At 38.4% G+C, this 26,678-nt stretch overlaps 1 protein-coding gene across 1 annotated transcript in view; it reads right to left on the reverse strand.

Moving 5' to 3' along the window:
- The window catches only part of LOC150080515 (uncharacterized), a 398,298-nt gene that overhangs the window by 250,371 nt on the left and 121,249 nt on the right, over positions 1–26,678 (reverse strand). The window contains exons 6-7 of the mRNA XM_090381933.1: positions 7,588–7,675; positions 399–428 (exon numbers count right to left, since the gene is read on the reverse strand). Coding sequence (XP_090238059.1) covers positions 399–428; positions 7,588–7,675 — 118 coding nt within the window. The remainder of the gene's footprint in view (positions 1–398; positions 429–7,587; positions 7,676–26,678) is intronic.

Here is a 26,678-nt window from a genome sequence, read left to right on the forward strand (position 1 = left end):
TTATACAAGCAGAGTGGTGAACACTACCGATAATATCCTTTGATAAAGCTGAACTTCTTCACTGAACTTGTTCACTGAAACTAAGAAGTATCTGACTGAAAATCCATAAGTACTTAAGTAATTCTCTGGAATTAGGTAAAAAGCTTCACATGACTATATACAATTTGGAGTACATATGTTCAACAAATTTAGAGTGCAAACAAGAAATTTACTTAAAAGGATGATGTGCAAACCACATTAATTCCATCTCAAAATGCACAATGAACATTTTAATGTCAGATAATGAAACTCACCTAAAACTGGATGGGAGAAATCAAGGACAGTTAAAATAAAACATTTTCAAACTATACAATGCTTTAATATACTATTGAAATCAAAGAAAATTTAGAAATACATACCCATCCAAATGAGGAGTAGGCTGAGTTGTGCTAAAAAAAGGTAAAAACAATTTAAATATCATGTCAATCAATCAATTTTAAAACATCATGTCAATAAATAAATTTTAAATATCATGTCAATATTGAAACACTTTTTATGAAATCATCAAATATGTGGTTAAAAAATATTAGTGTCTGAATTTCCTAAAAAATTACATGAGCATTAAACTGCACCTAAAAGCATTAAAATGATCATATTACAAAAAGAGAACATTATCATTTGAAATAATTAAAAGGTCAAAATATTCTTTTACTTTTTGATTAATTCAGCTGAAATTTAGATCCATGTATATCTGCTGATATGAGTCAAAGTAATGTTTACACTCAACTCATGAATTCTTGTTTGTTGCCACAATAGCCGATGTTGATAAGATGTTCTGAGAGTAGCAATGTTTGAAATGTAGCAATGAGGGAGAAGAAAAGGCTGGAATACAAACCTAAATAACTTCAAGGGTATGTCACGGTAATAAAATATAAAAGATTTAAAAGATTATAAAAGGTAATAAAATATTAAAGCAAACAGGCATGAATGTCTTATTATGGGCGAATTTAATCTGTCCCAGATTGATTGGAATAAGCGGGAGGGAAATTTACGATGGGCAAAAACTTCATTAAATAAACAAACAAGATGATTATTATTTGTACCAGCATGCTAGAGAAAGTACTAGGGGCAAAAATATTCTTGACCTTAACACTGCTAGGAGACATCATTGTCAGGGAAATGGGAAATATTTTTTGTAATAAGGATAGGTAGACTAGAACACCAGGGTATGTCTGCCAGGAGCAATAATTAATGATGTCACCAACAGATTTTAAGGGGGACAAAAAGAATATTATTATTCACGTGAGGACAAATGATATTAAGCAACCATAATCTCGATTTGTTAGACAAATATAGGACCATGTTGAAGAAATACTGCGAGTTAGGTCACAATGTCTATGTGTATGCAATTCTGCCCAGACCCGATATGAGGGATTATAAGCAGAAACCCTTGTGGATTAACTCAAGCCTTGAAGGACTCTGCAGGGGGGGGGGGATTTTTATTGTTTTGGCATGCTTTCATAGGTTGAAGGAATCTGCTTTATAGAGACAGGATATATTTAAACAAAGGTGGTGCAAGGGATTTTGCCAGTATCACTGAGGATATCTTAAAGGTTCAGGAAAACAGGTGGTTTGAGGAGACAAGGCTAATGTACATACACATTTATCTGATAATATTGGTCAAATTAACTCTTGCACATATCTCAAAGAGTTCTTGTTTATTACCACAACAGATCATATTAACAAGATGTTCTGAGGGCAGAAACATTTCAAATCAGCAGGTAGCTAATGCCAGAGAATGCGAGCTTAAATAACTTCAATGGGTGTGTCAGATAGTTAACTATACAAGAACACTGAGTCTTAATTGTTTATACAGTGATGTCAGAAGTGTCATCAATAAAATGAGTGAATTCGAACTGCTGGTTAGGACAAGTAAAGCCGACATAACACAGCTTAGGGAAACATGGTGCCACCCAGAAATAGGGGATGATGAGTTTCGTACAGTATGTACAATGTATTTAGGAAAGATAGGGCAGTTGGAAGGGGTGGAGGGGTAATGCTTCTCATCAAAAGCTGCCTGAGTGCAACGAAAGCCTTCCCGGATAGCTTCAAATGACAGTGTAGAATTTGCATGGTGTGAAATAGTTGTAAGCAAAGGTATAATAAGAGTGGGAGTAATCTACATGCCAGGTGATTGTGAAGATTATGATGACACTTTACTTGCAATTGGAATGGGCAAGTAAGCATCAATGTCATATTATGGGTGATTTTAATTTGCCTCTAATTGATTGGACCAAATGGGAAGGAAACTCCACATGGGGGACAAAATTTTGAAATCAACTAAATAATTTTTATTTGTACCAACATGTTAGGGAAAGTACAAGGGAAAAGAATATTCAAGACCTCATCATCACTAATGAACCAGATGACATAATAGTGCTGACAGTACAGGAACCAGTAGCAGGAAGTGATCAAGTTCTACAGTGGACAATGAAAAGAGTCTGCTGACGAGGCTAGTGGGAGCGAGACGTGTTCAAAGCTGCTAAGTGCATTCTTATTTATTGATTTGAAATTATTGTTTTTCTAAAACTTTTGATTTAAATTTAGTAGTATAGCATTATTTTGTGATTTTCTGATTAATCTGGTGTATTTATTCTTTACTCGGCATTGTAATTGCATAAAAGTATCGGCAAGGGTATCAAATCCACGTGTCACAAGTTGCAGCTCCGCTGAAAGAGAAGTTTTTTTAGCCATATTTAGCAGCTTTATTGACCAACTGTTACATCAAATTATTTTCTATAAGTAGCATAAGTATATAGTCTATATAAGTATATAGACCTAGTCAGGATCGTTAGTTTATTCTGAATTGAGACAGCCAGATTTGGAAGTTAATTAATACTTAAGTGTCCGTAGATTTACCGTTCGTAACTTGCCGCCTTTGTTATACAATACGTTATATCCAGAACTAGATAGCGTTAGTATAGTATAGAATAGTATATAATATAATATAGTCAATTAATCAGTAAAATCTATTATTTTTCTTAAACTTTGTTGTCAATTAAATTGTACTTTTAACTAAATACATATAATGACTCGGATTACAAATGTAACATAATTAATTAATACATAACTTGATACGGAAGTTATATAAAGGGAACTCGTAGATAATACTTGATACTGAAAAATATATATAGCGTTATAACTGTGATGGGATACAAGTTTAGGGTTATAATTTTGTACTGAAATTGAAATTAAATCGAAATCATGACTCAGACCAGAGGAGCAAAGCAAAAGGCTAAAGCTAATGGGAATGCTGTGGCTCAGAGAAGAACTGAGGGGGGCAGTTGCCCTCTAAATCACAGCCTTTTAAAATGCACTGCTTGCATGATGTTTCTGGAGCAATTGGGTACGGGACAAGATATTGCCATGGGGGATTTCTTTGTGTGTGCCGATGCAAGGAGTGTAACGAAACCAGGCGACAACTCAGCATTGTTATGGGCCTATATGAGAGCTTGAAGGACAGGGTGGATGCCCTCGAAGGATCTAAATTGAGGGGCCCATCAAGCTCTCAGCTGCCCACATCAACGCCAGAGCTGGCACTTGGTCATCATGCAAAACAGCGGCAATCCCGAAGGCAGAATGCGCTGGTCCCACAGGAACTATTAGTTGTTGGTGACTCTATTGTCAGGGAAATGGGGAACATGCTTTGTAAAAAGGATAGGTGGTACAGGACCAAGGTATGCCAGGGGCAAAGGTTGATGACGTTGTAGAACGGGTATCATCTTTTAAGGGCACAGAAGGTGATATAGTTGTACACGTTGGCACTAATGATATTAAGAGTAGGATACCGGCAGAATTACTTAATAAGTACAGATCACTGTTGAAAAAAAGCCGTGAATTAGGGTTGAATTTGAAAGTGTCTGCAATTCTGCCCAGACACAATAGGAGGTAGTATATGATGAGAGCCTTGTCGATCAATTCGGCCCTGGAAAGATTGTACAAGGCTCAAGGGATAGAATTTTTATCAGCCTGGTCTGTACTCATTAACAGGAGAGACTACTTCTACAGAGATGGGATACACTTAAATAGAAAGGGTGCAAGAATTTTTGCTGATGCTATCGAGGCAGTGTTAGGTGGGTCAGAAAACTGCTAGTTTGGGGGGATACAAAGACTAATAGATTAACAGTAGCCACTGGCAGAGGTGAAAGTGATTCTTGCACTGCTTCTATTGGAATGAGCAGCAGCCTGAAAAACAAGATGCAGGGTATTTCAGAGACTGCTGGGAGTCATGTGGTACAAGTAAACACATGGGTTGTGTTAGGGTAGCTAAGAATAGGAACAGGTGCATGTATACTTGTAAGTATACCAATGCTAGGAGTTTGGTAAATACATTTGATGAATTTGAGGTATTGCTCAAAGCATCAAAGGCAGATATTGTTGGGATATCAGAGACGTGGTGTCACACAGATCATAAGTAATGCAGAACTGGAATTTGGGGAGTACAACGTCTACAGAAAGGACAGACAGGATAGGAAGAGAGGAGGGGTTATGCTATTAGTTAAGAAACACATAAAACCCAAGGAAGTGAAGCCAGTCGACATCGATGGACAGTGCAGTGTCGAGTCAGTTTGGTGTGACATAAGCATTGGGAGATCAAAATTGAGAGTAGGAGTGTGCTACAGGCCTAATGACTCTGATGAGTATAATAACAAACTGTACAGGGAAATAGAGTGGGCCAGTAAATCAGAGAGTCTTATAATGGGGAATTTTAATTTCCCAGATATTGACTGGAATTTGTGGGTTGGTCACTCACACACTAGCAAGGCTTTTGTGGATTTATTGGATTATTGTTTTTTACATCAGCATGTTCGGGAGGCAACTAGAGGGAGTAATACTCTTGATTTGATTATCAGCAGTGATTCTTCATGCATTAAGAATCTGCAGATACAGGAGCCACTAGGTAGCAGTGATCACAATGTGCTGAAGTGAGATTTACTCAAAGAGGTAACTACCATCAGGGGTAAAGGGAAGGGTTATTGCTTTCGTAAAGGCGACTACGGTGGTCTGAGACACTATTTAAATTCTATCCAGTGGGACAAACTGATGATGTTACCAACAGCAAATTCAATATGGGAAGCATTCAAAGAACTTATCTTGGAAGCTACTAGGCTTTACAAACCAACTAAGAAATATTGTTTAAAGTTTAGGCCTAAATGGATGTCAGATGAACTAATGACACATGGCAGAGAAGAAAAATGCATGGGATACATATAAATTAACACGTGACACAGAAGCCTATGATAGATATAAGCTGGTCTGTAACCAAGTCACAAAGGAGATTAGGCAGGCAAAGGCAGATTATGAGAAATCTTTGGCAAAGGATGCAAAGAAAAACAGCAAGGAGTTCTTTACTTATGTAAACTCTAGAAGGAAGGGGATGAATCAGATTGGTCCACTTGATATCGATGGTTCAACTGTTGATGATCCTGCTCAGGTAGCTAACAAACTAAATGAATATTTTGCATCGACATTCACACGAGGATTTATTCAGCGAGGGGAATGCCAGATGTGTATTCAACTCTGGCAGCAAGCTAGATAATCTTGTAATAACTGAGAGTAAAGTGGAGGAGAAATTGTTGAAGATAAACACAAGAAAGGCACCTGGGATGGATGGGATCTATCCAGTTATATTAAAGGAGGCAGCAAAGGAAGTAAGCAAACCCTTAGCCATAATTATGAGAGGTTCCTTGGACTCAGTACCCAAAGACTGGAGATGTGGAAATGTGACCCCAATTCACAAAGGAGGATCAAAGGCTGACACAATGACACAAAGGTTGGCAGGGTTGTTAATGACAGTCATGGCAGTGTGCTATTGCAACAGGATCTAGATAATTTGGGCAGATGGGCTAAGAAGTGGCAACTGAAGTTTAACCTTGACAAATGCAAAGTACTGCATATGGGTAGAAATAACCCCAGAGGAACATACCAACTGTGTGGTACTACACTTAAGGTGGTATAAAATGAAAAAGACCTGGGAGTAATTGTGCAATCAAATATGAAGTTTTCTGAACAGTGCAGACAGGCTGACAAGGCAGGTCATGGGGTTTTGTCAATGATATACAGGAATTTTGCTAGCAGGGAAAAGGAGGTGATTGTTCCTCTGTATAAGGCAATGGTCAGGCCATGCCTTGAGTACTGCGTACAGATCTGGAGGCCTCATTTTAGGAAGGATGTAGATTTACTTGAGCATGTACAGAGAAGGGCAACAAGATTGATGAGGAGAATGAAGGGATCCTCTTACCAAGAGAGGCTTAAGTTCTGCAAATTGCAGTGGCTGGAGACTAGGCACCTGCGTGGTGATCTTATTGGAGAGTATAAGGCCTTGAATGGGTTGAGCACGCTGAATTCTGATGAGATTCTTCCACTTGTTCAGATTACGAACCTAAGGGGGCATAAATTCAAATTGAGGAAAGACAGATGTAGAATAGATGTGTGGAAATTTGCCTTTAGCCAGAGGGTGGTTAATTGCTGGAACAGACTTCCATCTGTCGCTGTGGAAGTTGATAGGTTAAATAAATTTAAGGAGGAACTGGACAAACATTTAGAGGGAATGGTTGTGTGAATTTTTTTTTTTTTTTTTTTCTTTTTTGGCGGATGCTGCATAAGCTCATACGCTTGCTTTCTTGCATCACATGCCACTATTATTACTACTATTACTAATGGCCTCAGGAGTTTCCCCATCTCTGCTATAGCGAGTAACAGTTATAACAAGGAAATTTTGTCGGTCCCTTGATGCTTGTTATAACCAAGTTCAACTGTGTTTATTATCTCACTTAAGTAAATGCTCTAAAGTTACTTCCATTTGATATACTTCATATATTAAGGTTGTTAGTTCTTATTAAGGAAGCAATAGACAAACTATAATTTGTCTAATGCTTCCTTAAATTTATTCAAACTATCCACTTCTACAATACCAGATGGAAGTCTGTTCCCACAATCAGTTACTCTCTCTGGCTGAAAAATCACTTAATCAGATTGAGAAAACCAAATGTTGATGGCATCCTAACTATTTCTCAGACATCACACATAAGAAGACAAAATGAAAAAGGTTGGCTGTGGAGTAGATGTGTGAAAATTTGCTTTCAACCATTTACATGCAATAAAATTTTCTTTGTAACAATTTGTGTGGTTTAATAAGTGTTATCCATACTTCACATTAATTTTTTATTGGTAAATTCTGAACTGACAAAATGCTTGTGATTGAGCAATATCTAGTAGTGGGTGGTACAGTTTATGATAAAATAAATATTGTAAAAGTAAATGAAGATATCAGTGTGGTGCGCTCCACTCCAAGGCCCTTGACAACTGTTTGCTCAACTTGGTTCAGATAAATTAAAATGAAAATAGTGTCATAGTACATTTAAATGTATTGAATGGTAGCTGTGCTACGTAACACAGGTGATGTTAACAGCTACTTTACCTAATCTACTACTGGGGAACTCCTGGTTCAAAAGAAAAATATCTGTGATTGATCAACAAGTTAAGCATATCTATACAAAGAATAATGAATAATATTAATGAATAAAAACCCAGAGTGCAGTTACTTACATAAAAAATTGAGAACCATTAGTATCCTTTCCTCTGTTAGCCATGGAGAGCAAATGAGGTTTATCATGTTTAACGTCAAAATTTTCATCTGAAAAATACAAAAAGAAAGAAAGAAATACTATTCTACTTAAATTGATATTAGCTAGAGGTTAATATTGTCCCTCAAAATATGTGTTAACAAACCCTGCACAAATATATAACTCCATTTTTAAAACAGAATCAGCGTGAGCACATGGATGGGTAGGTGCACCACAGCAGCAGTGTGTGTGTGTGTGTGTGTTCATGTATATACAGGGTTATTCAAAATGAAGTCCGGGGTTTCAGAATTTTTTTTTGGGAAAGCGCATGCATCATAATCATTTGTAGCCATCTTGAAAGAACGCATAATATCTCAAGTTTCGTTCCCACACTCACAATGTTCGGACTTCATTTTGAATAACCCTGTATAACCTAAAGATAGAAAAAAGTGTATAAATAATGGGATGGTACCTGCTGACTGTTCATGGGATATGCAATTTTATTATGCTTAACTAGAAGAAAGTAACATACCATTAAAACTTTTGTAATTTTCACTTGCTGCTTTACACTTGTAAAATTGTATTTGAAATAAGGATCTATAAATTTTTGTAATGCAATTTCAGATATCACTAATAGAGTGCCATTTTGGAGAGTTTTAAACCATGAGAAAAATCAAAATATATGGTGTTTAGAATGAAAAACAAACCACTAAATATTGATTTAGATGTAATATGCAAAAACAACTTGAAAGGGTGAATGAAACCAAGTTTCTCGGAACCTGGCTAGATGATAAGCTAAGTTGGGCAAAACATATAACCCTACAAAAGAAAATCTCGTCACTAGTAGGAATACTCGCCAGGGTGTCTGCCTGGGTGTCTCCTTCCCTTCTCAGACTAGTATTCTTTTCTTTAATTCAGCCACATCTCACCTTATCATCTCATGGGGTACCACCAGCCAAGAAAACCTTGCAAGAATCAACTTCATTCTCAGTCAATCAATGTGTTTGTTCAATTTTGGGCCTTCCCTGGAATGCATCAGTTAGTTCGAGATACAAGGAAGTGAGACTCCTCACTATCTACCAACTGCTACAGAAAGCCTAGGCGGTCTTTGATTATAATACATTGAAGACACCAGAGTTCCCCCCTCTCTTCAGATCCTTTTTCATAACCATAGATGAAGAAGAAAAATCATACAATCTAAGAAATGAAGCCAACCTGAAGATTCCGCTTTTCAGAAAAGCCATAGGTCAGAAAAGTATAAAATATAGAGGTGCTAAAACCTGGAACAAACTTCCTGCAAAAATCAAAAATGTCACTTCACTAAATCAATTCAAGAAACTACTAATTGAATACATCACCAGGGATGTCTGATTCAAATTACCTTCCACTCAACTCCTGGATTTTAAAAATACCAACGTGGAAATAATGTACAAATGCTAAAGGAAGCAGTTGGCAAATAATTTGTAAATTTCTGTGCAGACAACTCATCATTTAATTGTAAAAATGTTCACAATGATATTATAACTAGTGATGTTTTTCGAAGTATTCTGTAAAGAAATGTACAAAAAAACTCCAATGTATTTCTGTCTTTTCTGTTAAACATTACCTGCACAATTCCAGAACTGTATATTTTTCAATTGTATATTCATCGTTTTTAAGGGAACACACCTAAAAAGCCATTGGCTCATGTGTTCTCCCTCCCATTTTGCCGTTATCTCCCAAAAAGTGTAACATAAAATAGGGATAAATAAATTATTATTATTATTATTCTAGAAGGGATAAGGAGGTGATTATCCCATTGCATAAGGCAATGGTAATGTCACACCTTGAGTACTGTATACAGGTCTGGAGGCCTCATTTTAGGAAGGATGTAGAGCTGCTAGAAAGAGTACAGAGAAGGACAGCAAGATCAGTGAGAGGAACAAAGAAGTGCTCTCACCAAGGCCTTCAGTTCTGCAAACTGCAGCATCTGGAGGCTTGGCAACTGTGAGGATCTGATTTAGGTGTTTAAGGCTTTGAACGGCTTGAACAAACTCAGTACTGATGGGATTCTTCCTCTTACTCAGACTATGTACAAAAGGAGATATAAATGCAAATTTAGGTTGCAGAATAGAAGTGTGAAAGTTTCCTTCAGCCAATGGGTGACTGACTGCTGGAACAAGCTTCCTCTCGCTCTTGTGGAAGTGGATAGTTCGAATAAATCCAAGGAAAAACTAGACAAAGTACTGGAGGGGATGGATAGTTTAGAAAAAAATTTTTAAAGCTTTCTTGCATCATTTGCAACTATTAATATTAATACCAGGGATCAGATCATTGAAATGAAAGTCACCAGCATGTGACGAGAATTTATCAATGTGATTGCACTGAGTGCTGGAGATGGGGCCGATCATGCTGCATCCTAGAGGGAGATGCAACATAATCCAAGTGAGGATTTAGTGCTGGATGCTTTCGTGGGTGCAAGCAGGGCCTATTAATGTCTTCACTGAACATGGAAATCCACTCGAGTTTTATGTCATTAAGAGAAATGCTTCCTTATATAACCTTGAACAGTATATATAAGGTTATATAAAGGAAACATTTTTCATACAGTCCTCCCCACTTCCAATTGCAAAGGTGACCATAAGATGAACAAGCTCTGCTTGCTTGCATTCACAACAGCTTCAGCACTAACAACATACACCAGCAAATCCACAATCTAGGATGATCACTGTGAATGCCAATTCAGGAAGTACTGAACTCAGCCACAGCAATAGCTTGTCTTAATCTCATACTAAAAACTTCCATGTGTCCAGTCCTGAAGGCTTGCATTCCCCGGAGCCAAATTTCACCTCACCTATCACAAATCACACATACAAACAGGTATATTTACCTGTGCCATAGCAGCAACACTAACATTGAATTCATTGGGCTGAGATTCTTGGTAAATTCAGAGTGAACTATGATGAGAGATTTCTTTAATGGCCAACTTTATTGTTCTTCAGAATGTTTAAATCATCAGTGATCACGGCCACAACTGGCATATATAAACAGTTAAGGTTAGTTAGCTGTGTGGGCTGTAATATGGTCAGTTCTATCATTTATCAACCTTTGTAAAAGTATTTGTTTTATTATTTGTTGTTGCTGACAGCGAAGACAGCCTTTACTAATTTGTCAACAGCGATGAGCTGCATCATTTACACTGCACTGGAAGCAAACCCACAGATCAAAATTTGCTGGATAAGGCCAAGTGTTTGCTATGTTTATTATGGCTGTATTCATTACTTTTGCCTTTTTAGCACTGTATAACTTTTTCACTTACCAAATTAATCAGTAAATCAAAAAATTATTAAAGGTACTCATACACATCTACAGAGCAGTACATTCCTGATTTTCACCACCAATATTCAAGAGCCCAATTAGCCAATGATACAGTACAGCATATCATGTATTGTTCATAAAACCAAAAACTGATTTGTCTCACATGTCAAGCTTTCAGGATAAATTGTTTGACACCTGCATTATACCAAAATACTGTGATTCAGACTACGTTTTGAATAAAATGTATCAGTAATGTCAAATTACAATACCTGTATTAATGTGTTTCCTCTTGAATGGCTATTTTTAGGTGTGTCAGCATTTAAGCATTGTGCCTACTCTCATCACTATGTCTCTCCATCCGTTCATCTGCATGTAATAAACTGACTCCTAATGAATGGATTTTCATAAACTTTTATATTTGGCTCCTTTAGAAAAAATTGCCGATTCCAAATTTCCTTTAAACTGGACCAATGGAAATCTGACAATTATAATATTTTTGTCCATCCATCCATCTGCATGTAATAACTGAACTCTCAGCAGATACATTTTTATGAGATTTTATATTTGTCTCATTTGGAGTAATTACTGAGCTTTCTCAAATTTCATTAAAAACAGATAAATAGAAATCCAACAATTATTATTTCTTTTTTTTTTTTTTTTTTCATACATATCACATGGGCTATCCATATACTATATATTGTAGCTGAAGCTGGATATTGATAGTTTTTTTTTTTGCCATGTGCTGATTGGAAGAATGAAGCCAGCCACCGATGGAGGCAAGCCAGCCTCAGTAGGTGCCGGTCCCAAGCCCGGATAAATGGTGAGGGTTGGAGTCAGGAAGGGCATCCGGTCGTAAAATACTATGCCAAAACAAAAGAAAATGATAGAATGTCGTAAAATACTATGCCAAAACAAAAGAAAATGATAGAATGACGGAAAATAGATGCAATATGGCTAAGGCGTACCCCATAAGCGACGCGCAGTCACATCACCCGGAAACTGTGAGAAAAGGGTCAGGGCTACCGAACAAAGGACGGGTTCAGTTAAAGAAGTTAGTCCAGCTAGAGAAGAAGAAGATGATGAAAAGTGTTAGAATAGACTTTCTATCTGTAAAGAAGACAGAGGGAGAAAAGGATAAAATGGTAGAGATTGAAAGAGGAGGGTTTGAGGAAGTAGTTTAGGGAAAAGGTGCTAAAAGGAATAAAGTTACTGGAAGACGTGCAAGAGTGGTGGAAGTTAAATAGTTGTATCATAAGGAAAGTTGGAGAAGAGTTGTTGGGGAAAACATCAGGAAAGGGGATTCCGGAGGGAAAGGAGGCTTGGTGGCGGAATGAAGAAGTGCAATCGGTGATAAAACAAAAGAAGGAGATGAAGAAAAGATGGGATTTAACAGGTAGCCAGGAAGATAAAGAAGCATATAAATTAGCAAACAAGGAGGCAAAAAGGGCTGTGGCTACAGCAAAGGCGAGGGCAGTAGACGAGGCCTATGGGGAACTGGAAAGGAAAGATGGAAATAGGCAATTGATGAGAATAGCCAAAACGAGAGACAAGGCATCAAAGGACTTCTCATAAATAAACAGATAAAAGATGAGGGGAGTGGTTATACAGGACCAGGAGAAGGTTAAGGAAAGATAAAAAGACTATTTTAAGAAGTTATTAAATGAGGAAAACCCAAGAGCATTATGCGAGGACGGAGTGCCGAATGAAAGAGTAGTGGAAGGCATAAGCAGGAAAGAAGTGGAAAGCGCACTCAGTAAAATGAAGAGGAGGAAAGCAGTAGGTGGTGATCAGATACCAGTAGAGGTATGGAGAAGTCTGGGAGAAGAAGGGATCGATATCCTATGGGACTTTATGGAAAAACTGTGGCAGCAGGAGAGGATACCCGATGAGTGGAGGGAAAGTATACTTTTGCCAATCTATAAAGGAAAGGGTGATGTGCAGGAATGTGGGAACTACAGGGGAATAAAGTTAATGTCTCAGTCGATGAAGATCTGGGAAAGAATTGTGGAAGGAAGGATAAGGCAGGAGATGGAAATACGAGAGGAACAGTTTGGTTTCATGCCGGGAAGAGGAACAACAGATGCAGTCTTCGATTTAAGGCAGGTGATGGAAAGATACAGGGAGATGCAAGTAGAGTTGCACATGGTGTTCATAGACCTGGAAAAAGCATATGATAGAGTGCCCAGACAAGAGGTATGGAGATGCATGAGGGAGAAGGGTGCATCAGAAAAGTACGTAAGGCTTGTGAAAGAAATGTACGAGGGAGCGGTGACTCATGTTAAGAGTAGTGTAGGTATGACTGAGGGGTTCTCTGTAGAAGTTGGACTGCACCAGGGATCAGCTCTTAGCCCATATCTGTTTGACCTGATAATGGATGTGTTGGTGAGAGAAGTGAAGAGTAGAGCACCATGGAGTATGCTGTTCACGGATGATATCGTACTGTGCGAACCATCCCAAGGAAAGGTGGAGAAGAAATTGGAGGAATGGAGGAAAGCGTTAGAAGAGAGAGGCATGAGGATAAGTAGAACAAAGACAGAATATATGGTATTGAATGGAGAAGATGGGAGTTCTATAAAACTGCAAGAGGAAAAGCTACCATCAGTTTTGAAATTTAAGTATCTGGGATCAAACGTTGAGAGGGACGGAGGATTGAGTGCAGAAATACAGCATAGAGTGCAATGTGGATGGTTCAACTGGAGAAAGATTAGTGGGGTGCTGTGTGATAAGAAAGTAAATTGTAGAATGAAGGGAAGAATGTATAAAACCGTGGTTAGACTTGCATTGATGTACGGTGCGGAGACATGGGTGATTACAAGAGCTCAGGAAAAGAAGATGGAAGTGGCGGAGATGAGGATGCTAAGATGGATGTGTGGTGTGATAAGGAAGGACAGGATAAGAAACGACTACATTAGAGGTACAGTCAAGGTGGGGCCTCTGAGTAAAAAAATGCAAGATTCTACATTGAGGTGGCTTGGACATGTGGAACGAAGAAGTGAGGAGTATGTGGGGAAGAGGTGTGAAAAGTTGGAGGTGACAGGGAAGAGGAAGAGGGGGAGACCTAAGCTGAGATGGAAGGACAAGGTGGCAGATTTAAAAGAGAGAGGATGGAGGAGAGAGGAAGCCTAGGATAGGGAGGAATGGAAGAAAAGAATTAAGGACAGAAATGCCAACCTCACATAAATGTGGGAAGAAGGCGAAGATAAAGAAGAAGAAGCTGATTGGAAGAATGAATGGGAATATGGCAGATGCACAGAAATGAAATGTCTTCAGTTCATACATAAATATATAAAAATTATTGCATTTTAACTCTCTTTTTTTTCTTAAATCACAATTTTTTTTGCCAACGTAACTGAAATGTAATGTACTGCATATGTTAACTAACTTCTCTTTTTTACCCCCCTTTTTTTTTTGCATCGGCTCAAAAGGACAGTTTTATTGGGGAACTCCACTGTTGGGAAACAGGATAAATTGATAAATTGAAAATAGCTGAACTAGAACAAGAATAGGGTGGCTGAAGGTATTACACTACTATCGGAACACTTTTCCATGGCCACCAAATCAGTAGAAAAGTGTTCTGCACCAATCACAAGGAGGGGGGGATCTAAAAGACTTGCTTTTATTCCTATATGTAGGCAGTATTGTCTCCAGCTATTGATAAAAAAATTATATCGTGTGGTCCTTTGTTTACTCTTCTTTTTTTCCCTCTGTTATTATTCTTTTATTAGAATATTATCATCAAGGCAATTTGTAGCGATGATCACTTCCATAACTTCATGATGTTAAGGTTCTCATTTACCAGTTTTGATTAATGGCCCAAGGAATAAAGAATAATAAGAATAAAATAATATAGTTATTAAAAATAAGTTAATGGCATATAAAATCATCAAAAAAGTATGCAGCCACACTTCCAATGCATTCTCCTTTTGTCTGTTCTTGAATGCTGACATTTTGTGATTGCTTAAATTTATTGTCCAAAAACTAGAAAAATACAAAAATCAGAAATATTGCACCTGTACAACCAAAGATTCCTACATGAATCTTTTACTGGGAAAATGCATAATGACTATGGCCCTCTGGAGAATCAATGCTTGAATTTTAGATTAATTTGATTATTAGCAATACTTTTCATTATAATGCATTGACGGATCAATCCACATGAGACGAACATAATTTGACACGTGTCACCATGTTGTCACCCTTCTCCATGCTACTCTAAAATCAGACGAATGTTTCCTGCACAAAAGTGTCTTGCTAAACTTTGTCCCAGGCCTTTGTAGATATCTGAAACATTGTAAGGTGAATTAACTCACCTTATAATGTATACGTTAGTGTATCATGTCTATATATAGTCAACTACTAAGTAGTTCAAAAATGGCATCATTTAAATGTATCTCATATTATGAGATATACTTAATGCTTCACCAATGAAGAAGACTGTTTCTTATTCTCAGCAGATACCACCACCCAGACGGCACCGTTTCGGAGCTTATTGGCTCCTCATCAGTGGGCGGGCGGGTACCTCAGTGTTGCAATGATGACAACCTAATTGCAAAGTATACTTAGATGATGCCATTTTTCAACTACTTAGTAGTTGGCTAGGTATAGAAAGGCCTCCGTAGCTGAGTGGTTAGAAGATGGAGTGCAGTAGCACACGCTCCTTAAATAGATAGAGGTTCAAGCCCCTGACTGCTAAATATGGCTGATCTGCCAAACTGCACTGGACTGGCATGGCAGATTATGGTCCATTTCCCTCAACATGATCGTTGAGGAGGCTTACATCCTGCAGTGGGTTGATAATGGCTGCAGTTTACCTTTTTTTAAGACATGATGCTCTAGCACTAACTTATACATTAGTTAATAGCTACGTAACCTGAGACTATTGCCCTAAATGTATTATGTAATCTTCATTACTTGTACACCATCAGGCATCTCTCATATTGTAAAGTTATACTTCGCAACTAGGTTGTCATCATTGCAACACAAGGATATCTGCCCACCCACCAATGAGGAGCCAATAAGCTCGGAAACGGCGCCATCTGTATGGTGGTATCCGCTGAGAATAAGTAACAGTAGTCGTCTCCATAGGTGAAGCGTTACTTATTTGACCCAGTGCAATATCATGATAACTCATTGTGAGGGTATTCACAATATGAGAAATACTTAAATGATGACATTTTTCAACTACTTAGTAGTTGGCTATGTATAGACATGTTAACTTCTATGTAATATGAGGCTATTGCTCTAAATGTATTATGTAATCCTCACCTTATAACGTTAACTCCTAGCCTCCTCCTGCTGGTTGTTATTGTTATTTGGTTTTTTTTTTTTTTTTAGGAGTATTAGCAACTAAGGCCATATTGCTCCGAGAATATGCGGCGGTCATTCCCTGACCTTTAAGCATCCTCCGTATTTGGTGGTGACGAGCTCGAACCCAGGTCTAATCAAGAAGCATGTGCCACGCACTGCTGCTCCTTCCCACCTGGCTACGGAGGCACCCTGCTGGTTGTGAATGGCTTGTACAACAGTACTGTTAAATTTCTCTCACTGTATAATAAGGAGTATTTTGAACTGTTTCAAAAGGACATAGTTTTATTGGGCAACTCCATTGTCAGAGAAATGAGAAATATTTTTTGTAATAAAGTTAGGTGGACTAGAACAAGAGTATGTCATAAAGGATATAAAACTGATTATGTTACAAACAGGTCATCAGTTTTTAAGGGAAATTAAGAGAGCATCATTATTCATGAGGGAACAAACAACATTAATTGCACATGAGCCGATGATTTGTTAAAAAATATAGGACTATTGCCATGACTTAGGTCAGAATGTATATGTGGCTGAAATTCTGCCCAGGCATAGGAGGGACTATATCCTGAAAGTCTTGTGGATTAACAAAAGACTTACGTGATTCTGCAAGACTTTTCAGATGAAAATTTTTATCAGCATGGCCCACATTCAAACAAAGGTGTCAATGTCAATGAGAAGCTCCAAATATTATATCTTGGGGTCACTTCTGCTGAGGGTTCAAATAACAATATTATTCAGGTATATGAATTTATACCAGTTTCTTTTATTTGAACTATAGAAAACTCCACAAATTTAGCAGGCTCTGCCTTCCAGTGGTTGGATGGCTAGGGATGTTCTCTCCTCCCTAAGCCAGCTAAAACAAGCCATAGCAGGTGGGGCTGGAGAAAAAAAGAGGAAAATTTCAATTCCATGGCCTTACTCTTACTGGGAATGAACAGTCCATTTAACTTTTGCATTGGCAGTCACCTTTGTTGTACATTTCATAAATAGTTGGGGCCTGGCCCTTGGTTTTGGTCTTTCTCTTTTATTTTATAATTGTTATTTATGTTTTATTTATATACTAACTATGACTAGAAAAAGTGCTATGTAGAGTTCAAAAATTGCCAAAATAAGAGAGTTAGGATGACAGTCAAGAGTTGAGCAGTATCACTAATGATGTCTCAGATATGAACAGAGATAAAAATAATATGCATAATTTGAATTTTAAGTTTCCAATATTTTAAATATGGAAGATCCATTCAAGAAGCAAGGTATTCCCATGACTAGTAAAATGTGTGAGGGGGGGGGTCTGTCTCTAAAGGAGGAGGCATTCACTCTAAAATTGATGCAAGGCTTATAAAAACAAAAGTTAGAGGAAAATCCAGAAAGTTACCAATAAAATAATGAAAAGGTTTAACATGCCTGAGGGGATCACTCTTAGAAGCATTAAAAAGTATGACCATAACTGTATATTGGATTGACTTGGGGAGTTCAAAAATAAATCCAGTAATGAGCTAGGTAAGTATAAGTAGTAATGAGCAGGGTAAAGCTAAGTTGAAGTAAGTAGACCTATAGTTAGTGGGGATGGAGACAAAAGAAAATCATATCGCTGAGGTCAGAATCAAAAGGTATAAGGGCAGTGAAGAAGTTAATTGGCTGATAAAAGCTGTAATAAGTAATATAAATTCTTCAGGTGAATTCTGATAAGGTTGCTAAGGAGATATATGAAATTACGGAAACTGCCTTGAGAATAGAGAAAGTTAAAAGTATGAGACCAAAGTTGACATTTTATAACATGGATATGAACATACAGAAGGATGAACTGATGAATGAACTTCACATAAAGTATTTATTAGATAAAGGGTTTAACTGTAGTAAATTCAGAGATTATGTGCAAGTTAGATCAGTAAAAGACATTAGGGAACAGAAGAATAAATGGATTAGTGACTGCTTCAGTGAAAAAATTTCTACTAAAAAGTGAGTCTATAAATCTAGGAATTCTTATAAAATTAAAGATACATAAATATAAATCATATTTATAGTGATTCAGTGTTATCAGTGTATGGGATAGAGCCATCTGACTGAACAATGTAAAGGAAAAGAAGTATGTGAACATTAGCATTAGTAGAGGTACATGATGCAAGGAAGCAAGCTTATACACCATCAGCCCAAAAAAAAAAAAAAAAAAAAAAAACGGTTCCCATTTCACTAATCCATTTGTTCCAAATGTTTCTCTAGTTCTGCTAGCTAAAGGCAAACTTCCGCACATCTATTCTACAACTGTCTTTCCACAGTTTGAATCTATGCCGCCTCAGGTTCTTAATTGAGCCTGCTCAATCCATGGTCTTATACACCTCAATCAGATAACCTCGCAGGTGTATACTTGTATGAACGCCAATACTAACAGCATAACCCACTCTTCTCTTCCTACCCTGTCTATCCTTTCTGTACACATTGTACTGCTTATATCTGTGTGAAACCATGTCTCTGATATCCCAACAATATCTGCCTTTGATGTTTTGACCAAATTCAAATTCATCAAATTTATTTACTATACTTCTAGTATTGGTACATGCAAGTACATGCAAGTATACATGCACCTGTTCTTACTCTTAATTACCCTAACACAGCCCATGTAATTACTTGTTCCATGAACTCCCAGCAGCTCTTGAAATCCCCAGCAACTTGCTGTCTAGGCTGCTGCTCATTACAACAGAAGCAGTGCAAGACTCACTTTTGCCTCTGCCTGCGGCCACTGTTAATCTTTTAGTCTGCAAATGCCCTCCAAGCTAGCAGTTTTCCGACCCCCCTAACACTGCTTCGATAGCATCAGTAAAAATTCTTGCGCCTTTTCAATTTAAGTGTATCCCATCCCTATAGAAGCAGTCTCTCTTGTTAGCAAGCACAGACCATGCTGAAAAAAATTCTACTCCACGAGCCTTGCACAATCTCTCCAGGGCCAAATTGATTGACAAGGCTCTCATTGTATACTCCCTCCTATCTTGTCTAGGAGGAATTGCAGACACTGAAACACTTTCAATTGCCGCTGTGTTGCCTGATGCACAGGAGTGAACTCTGGTGTTGAGTTGGGCAGCTGAGAGCTTGATGGGCCCTCATATTAATTTCTTCGAGGGCATCTACCCTACGCCGCAAATTCTCATAGACACTCACTAGAATACCGAGTTAATTTCTTCACAGTCTCTGCACTTAGCACACAAAAAAACATCCTCCTTGGCTAGATCATGTCCTGTTCTACACAGGTCCAAACAATTCACATTTCGCACATTTTTTTAGACTGTGATGCGTTGGAGAATCGCCCCCTTCAGTTTTCCTGCAACCCACAGTACTACCGCTACTTTGTGCTCGTTGCTTTGCTGCTCTAGCCTGAGTCATGATTCTGTTTAAGTATAATTTAATTAAAAATTAATTTAATAAGATTAATAAATTTTACTGATTACTTGATAATACTATACGAATTTAACAGATTTCTAATACAGTGTTACATATTTCGCTATTTAGTTTTATGTTAAACCTTACGCTATGAAGTTCAGGATTTATGTTACACTATTCTGTGTCATATAACAATGGCAGCAAGTTACGAGTGGTAAGGTCTACGGACACTAAGTATTAACTTTCAGATTAGTTATCTAAATTCAAATAAACCAAGGAGCTTGACTAGGACTATAAAGCTACTTATAGAAAATAATTCAGTATAACAATTAAGTCAATAAAATGACTAAATACATATAAAAACTCAGCATTCACCAGAGTTGCAAAATTCTTATTAACAAAAACAATTTGATGTAGTTTGCCAAACACACAATATGAAGGGAACCAAAAGAATATGATGGTAATTGTTTCTGTGGCAATGTGAATGTAACTGGATTCACAGTGAAGAACAAGCACAAGACTGCTTATCAGAACCTGGATTCAGCAATGGGACCTCCACAACATCGACTAGATTCTTTAGAAGACAAGATGGAATGTGATGTACATGCATTTGGGGGAGACTCATGAACTCTAGCTAATATTGAGTATAGACTTGATGAAGACACATGTGAAGCACATATGAGCTAGGAATGAGTAGTGTGCATTACCTTCTATTAGTGGAACACTTGATGATAGGAATCATGGTATGCTAGTTCAACTGATTCAATAAATTATATGGATGGCAAAGAAATGGCAGCAATTCCTTAAGGTCTGACACCAGAAAATGGAAAGTTCTGCATCTGGATAACAGTAATAGACTGGTGTGCAAAACTTAAGGACCAACACTATTTCTAATGGTTACACAAAATCACAAAATCTTTACTTAAGGTACTCTTTACTGATGAGAGTAGATTCAGTCTCAGCAGCGATTCTGGACGTCAGCTAATCTGGCGAGAGGTTGGCACACGGTATCACCCCGCAAACATCACTGAAAAGGATCGATATGGCGGCCGAGGTGTTCTCGTCTGGGGAGGCATTATCTGGGATGGACGTACACAACTCCAGATACTGGAAGGCAGTACTGTAACCGGTGCATGCTACTGTACTGAGGTAATCCTTCCCCATGTGTGTGTCTGTTTCGAGGTGCCACTGGCATCCATGTTTATGGATGATAATGCCATACCCCATTGCCCTTCAGCTGTTGATATGCTTTTGGAAAGTGAGGACATTGTTCATATGGATTGGCCTGCCCATTCCGCCAATCTAAATCCCATCGAACACATATGGGATGCTCTGGGAAGATGCCCAGTGGCACATCCACATCCACCAGAAAATGTTCACCAGCTAAAGACGGTGCTGACAGAGGAATGGATGATGTCACCGCAAGAACTTATCAACAACATTGTTCTAAGTATGGAGAGGCAGTGCAAAGCCTGCATCGACATTAGGGATGGCCATATCTCCTACTGAGGACCACCTCTTCCCTTTGTTCCATCTTTGGCAGTGATGCATCTGTATCATGGCAGCCAGTGCTATGTTGCCATTTTTGAATCTGTACTGTTTTGTTTCCATTGTTGTGTCGGTGTTGTTTCCATCATTTCTGTACCTCACGAGGTTCCTTTGGTATGCTTTTCCCATATCCAGGCCACTCCTATGAGAAGCTGAAAACCTGACTGGTCCTTAAATTTTGCACATTCTGTATTACTAGGATACTACCAAACTCCAGATTATAGATAATGAAAAGGACTTGAGAGTAACTCTACACCCTGACATGTTTTTTGAACAAAAAGGATGGGCTGCAATGACAGTACAAGGGTTTTGTCAATGATATACATGAACCTTGTCACATCTTGAATATTGCATACAGGCTTATAAACCTCATTGTAGAAAATGTGGATGGACGGACCATCTTTAAAAATGCACAGAGGCCTGCTTTAGGATCCAAAGCAATATTCTTATCAAGAGAGATTTGAATGTTGTAAGCTAGTGTTTGGAAACCAGCTATCTACATGACCTGATTGAGGTTATTTGGTTTGGGTTTTTTTTTAAAGGAGCATTAGCAACTAAGGCCATATTGCTCCGGGGATATGCGGTGGTCATTCCCTGACCTTTCCGCATCCTCCGTATTTGGTGGTCACGGGCTCAAACCCCAGTCTAATCAAGACTGGGGTTTGAGCCCGTGTGCTATGCACTGCTGCTCCTGCCCACCTGGCTACAGAGGCACTGACTGAGGCATTTAAGGCCTTGAAAGGATTGAGTAAATGAAATGCTAATAATACATAATACATAATACATAATAATACACTTAAATAGAAAGGGTGCAAGAATATTTGCTGATGCTATCGAGGCAGTGTTAGGTGGGTCGGAAAACTGCTAGCTTGGGGGGAGACAAAGACCAATAGATTGACAGTAGCCACTGGCAGAGGTGAAAGAGATTCTTGCACTGCTTCTATTACAATGAGCAGAAGCCTGAAAAACAAGATGCATGGTATTTTAGAGACTGCTGGGAGCCATTGCGGTACAAGTAAACACATGGGTTGTGTTAGGGTAGCTAAGAATAGAAACAGGTGCAGGTATACTTGCGTGTGTACACCAATGCTAGGAGTTTAGTAAATAAATTTGATGAATTTGAGGTATTGCTCAAAACATCAAAGGCAGATATTGTTGGGATATCAGAGACGTGGTGTCACACAGATATAAGGGATGCAGAACTGCAATTTGGGGAGTACAACGTCTACAGAAAGGATAGACAGGATAGGAAGGGGGGAGGGGTTATGCTATTAGTTAAGAAACACATAAAAACCAAGGAAGTGAAGCCAGTCGACATCGCTGGACAGTGCAGTGTTGAGTCAGTTTGGTGTGACATAAGCATTGGGAGATCAAAATTGAGAGTAGGAGTGTGCTATAGGCCTAATGACTCTGATGAGTATAATAAGGAACTGTACAAGGAAATAGAGTGGGCCAGTAAATCAGAGAGTCTTATAATGGGAGATTTTAATTTCCCAGATATTGACTGGAATTTGGGGGCTGGTTACTCACGCACTAGCAGAGCTTTTGTGGATTTATTGGATGATTGTTTTCTACATCAGCATGTTCGGGAGGCAACTAGAGGGAGTAATACTCTTGATTTGATTATCAGCAGTGATTCTTCATGCATTAAGAATCTGCAGATAAATGAACCACTAGGTGGCAGTGATCACAGTGTGCTGAAGTGGGATTTACTCAAAGAGGTAACTACCATTAGGGGTAAAGGGAAGGGTTATTGCTTCCGTAAAGGCGACTACGATGGACTGAGACAGTATTTAAATTCTATACAGTGGGACCAACTGATGATGTTACCAACAGCAAATTCAAAATGGGAAGCATTCAAAGAACTTATCTTGGAAGCTACTAGGCTTTACATACCAACTAAGAAATATTGTTCAAGGTTTAGGCCAAAATGGATGTCAGATGAACTAATGAGGCATATGGCAGAGAAGAAAAATGCATGGGATACTTACAAATTAACACATGACACAGAAGCCTATGATAGATACAAGTTGATATGCAACCAAGTTACAAAGGAGGTTAGGCAGGCAAAGGCAGATTACGAGAAATCCTTGGCAAGGGATGCAAAGAAAAGCAGCAAAGAGTTCTTTACTTATGTAAACTCTAGAAGGAAGGGGATGAATCAGATTGGTCCACTTGATATTGATGGGTCAACTGTTGATGATCCTGCTCAGGTAGCTAACAAACTAAATGAATATTTTGCATCGACATTCACACATGAGGAGTTATTCAGCAAAGGGAATGCCAGAGGTGTATTCAACTCTAGCAGTAAGCTACAGAATCTTGAAATAACTGGGAGTAAAGTGGAGGAGAAACTGTTGAAGATAAACACAAGAAAGGCACCCGGGGTGGATGGGATCTATCCAGTTATATTAAAGGAGGCAGCAAAGGAAGTAAGCAAACCCTTAGCCATAATTATGAGAGCTTCCTTGGACTCAGGGAAGGTACCCATAGACTGGAAATGTGCAAATGTGACCCCAATTCACAAAGGAGGATCAAAGGCTGACACAAGTAATTATAGACCTGTGAGCTTAACTTCTGTTCCAGGAAAATTAATGGAGGCACTGGTTAAAGAAGCACTGCAGGATCATTTAGACAAGACTTCAGTTATAGCTCAGACACAGCATGGTTTTGTTAAGAGGAAGTCTTGCCTGACCAACTTGATTGGATACTATGATGCAGTCACAAAAGAACTGGATGCAGGGAATAACTTTGATATTATATACTTGGATCTTAGAAAGGCTTTTGATACTGTTGCACATGGAAGACTGCTACACAAATTGGAGCAGTGTGACAATTGGAGGCAAATTGCTGCTATGGATAAAGGGATGGTTGAGGGGGAGAAGACAGAGAGTGGTAATCAATGGACACTGCTCATCGTGGACTAATGTTATTAGTGGGGTCCCTCAGGGCTCAGTGTTGGGTCCATTGTTGTTTTCTGTATTTATAAATGATATTGATGATGGTATATCAAGCTTAATGTCCAAGTTTGCAGATGATACAAAGGTTGGCAGGGTTGTCAAGGACACTACTGACACTATGCTGCTGCAACAGGATCTGAAAAGGTTGAGCAGATGGGCTTCGAGGTGGCAAATGAAGTTTAACATTGACAAATGTAAAGTACTACACATGGGAAACAGCAACCCCAGAGCAACGTATCAACTCTGTGGTACTACACTGACAGTGTTAGAGAATGAAAGGGACTTGGGGGTGATTGTGCAGGCAGATATGAAGTTCTCTGAGCAGTGCAGACGGGCTGCAAGGGTAGCTCATGGAGTATTGTCAATGATATACAGGAATTTTTCCAGCAGGGATAAGGAGGTGATTATTCCATTGTATAAGGCAATGGTCAGGCCACACCTAGAGTACTGTATACAGGTCTGGAGGCCTCATTTCAAGAAGGATGTAGAGCTGCTGGAACGAGTACAGAGAAGGGCAACAAGATTAGTGAATGGAACAAAGGGGTGCTCTTACGAAGAAAGGCTTAAGTTTTGCAAATTACAGTGTCTGGAGACTAGGCACCAGCGAGGTGATCTGATAGAGGTGTATAAAGCCTTGAATGGTTTAAGCATGCTCAATGCTGATGGGATTCTTCCTCTAGCTCAGAATAATCACCTGAGAGGGCATAAATTCAAATTGAGGAAAGACAGATGTAGGATAGACGTGCGGAAATTTGCCTTTAGCCAGCGGGTGGTTGGTAGGTGGAACAGACTTCCATCCCTTGTCGTGGAAGTTGATAGCCTAAATAAGTTTAAGGCTCAGCTGGACAGGTATTTCGAACGAACAGAGGGGTGAAGAGGAAGTGGTTATTTTTATTTATTTATGTTACTTTTTTTTTTTTTTTTTTTTTTTGGCTGATGCTGCATAAGCTTGCTTTCTTGCATCGAATGCTAATGCTAATGCTAAGGAAATAACTGTACACTGAATGTTTGAAAATTTTCCTTTAGCTCCTATCTACTCTTGTCGAGGTTGGAAATTTATTTAAATTTATGGAGGAAGTTAATAACTACTTGAAATAAACAGATGAATGAAAGGAAAGAAGGCAACTCTTAATCTCTTAGAAAATTGTTTCATTAAAAATGCATTCAGAATATTATTATTATTATTAGCTATATGGTGCAAGGAAGCCAGAGGCTTATGCTGCACTGGCCAAAAAAAAAAAATTCCCTATTACCCTGGTAGAGAGAGAGAGAAGTAGAAGGGAATCACCAAGAAAGAGAAGAATGATGATATCCAGCTGAGGACCCTGGGTGCGCCAAGTCCATACTCACCAGATGTGAGCCCCTGGGGATTAGGAATCAGTGTTTTAAAAAATAATCATTTACAAATATTCCAGGCTTTACCATGTAGGTGGACCTCAATGAGAACTTACTAAAAACTTTTTTTTCTTTTTTTTTTTTTTTCATTCTTTTTTTGAACCTTTTTTCCCCTTTTGTTTTACTAAAAAAATACAGGCAATGATGAAAAAAAGATCTGAGGATTAAATTTGAAAATGTCTGCAATTCTGCCCAGACACTAGCAAGGAGCATATAGTATGAATTTTTCAATCAATGCAGCCCTAGAGAGATTGATGTAAGGCTTATAGACAGAAATTTTCACAGTATAATCTATGCTTGTTAACAGGGAAGGCTATTTTTACTATTTTAGCCTGGAAAGTATTGGGATTTCAAGGCCTGCTTTAGTGAGGCCTTTAGATCTATATACAATATTCTTGGTGCAGCATAACGATATCCTTGTACAAAGGTATAATCACCTCCTTATCCCTACTAATAAAGTTTCTGTACAGGTAGTCGTCGACTTACGACCACGTTAGGTTCCGACCGACCGGTCGTAAAGCGATCTGGATGTAAGTGAGACCAGTTTAGGTAAATCAGAGAATGAAAAGAAGATTCTGAAAATGTATTTCTGTTTTTTATATCAGTTAGGAGGGAAACACATTTCACCATAATAACATAAAAACCCACACAATTCGTGCTATCGGTATTATCGCAAATGCAATCATATCCAGTTTACTACCAGTTTATAACAGATTCCACTAGCAGGAACACAACTGGAAATTGTTTTTATTGTTTTATGGTAGTAACCCCCAGAAATGTGCTTTAGCAAAATGTGAGCTAGTGAGGTGTTAATGGTGTGTCTCTGCCTTTACGGTGTTGTTTATTCGGTTGCTACATGCGGGCAGCTTTGTTTATGTGTTTCAAGCGTGCCTCCTCATTTTGTAATTGTGCTTTATTCCCTAAAGATGAGTAAAATATTTAAAAGGTGTGAAAAGGAAGTGTCCTGGTGAAGACACTACAGATTCAGAGAGATAAAGAAAAGCAATATCGACAGACAGAGGCAGACTGGGTCAAAAATTCTTACCCGGGAAAATTTGTAGTGGCCTCATACTAGCATTTATGGCCAAAATCACACCGGCCTACGGCCCACCGGGGTTTCCCCGGTAAAGCTTATAGCCAGTCTGCCTCTGTCGATAGAGAAAAAAATATGAAATTGTGATACATTTTGAGCGAAATG

Source organism: Mastigoproctus giganteus, chromosome 9, assembly GCF_048544385.1.
Source record: "Mastigoproctus giganteus isolate SK-2022 chromosome 9, ASM4854438v1, whole genome shotgun sequence".
Taxonomy (NCBI): Eukaryota; Metazoa; Arthropoda; class Arachnida; order Uropygi; family Thelyphonidae; genus Mastigoproctus; species Mastigoproctus giganteus.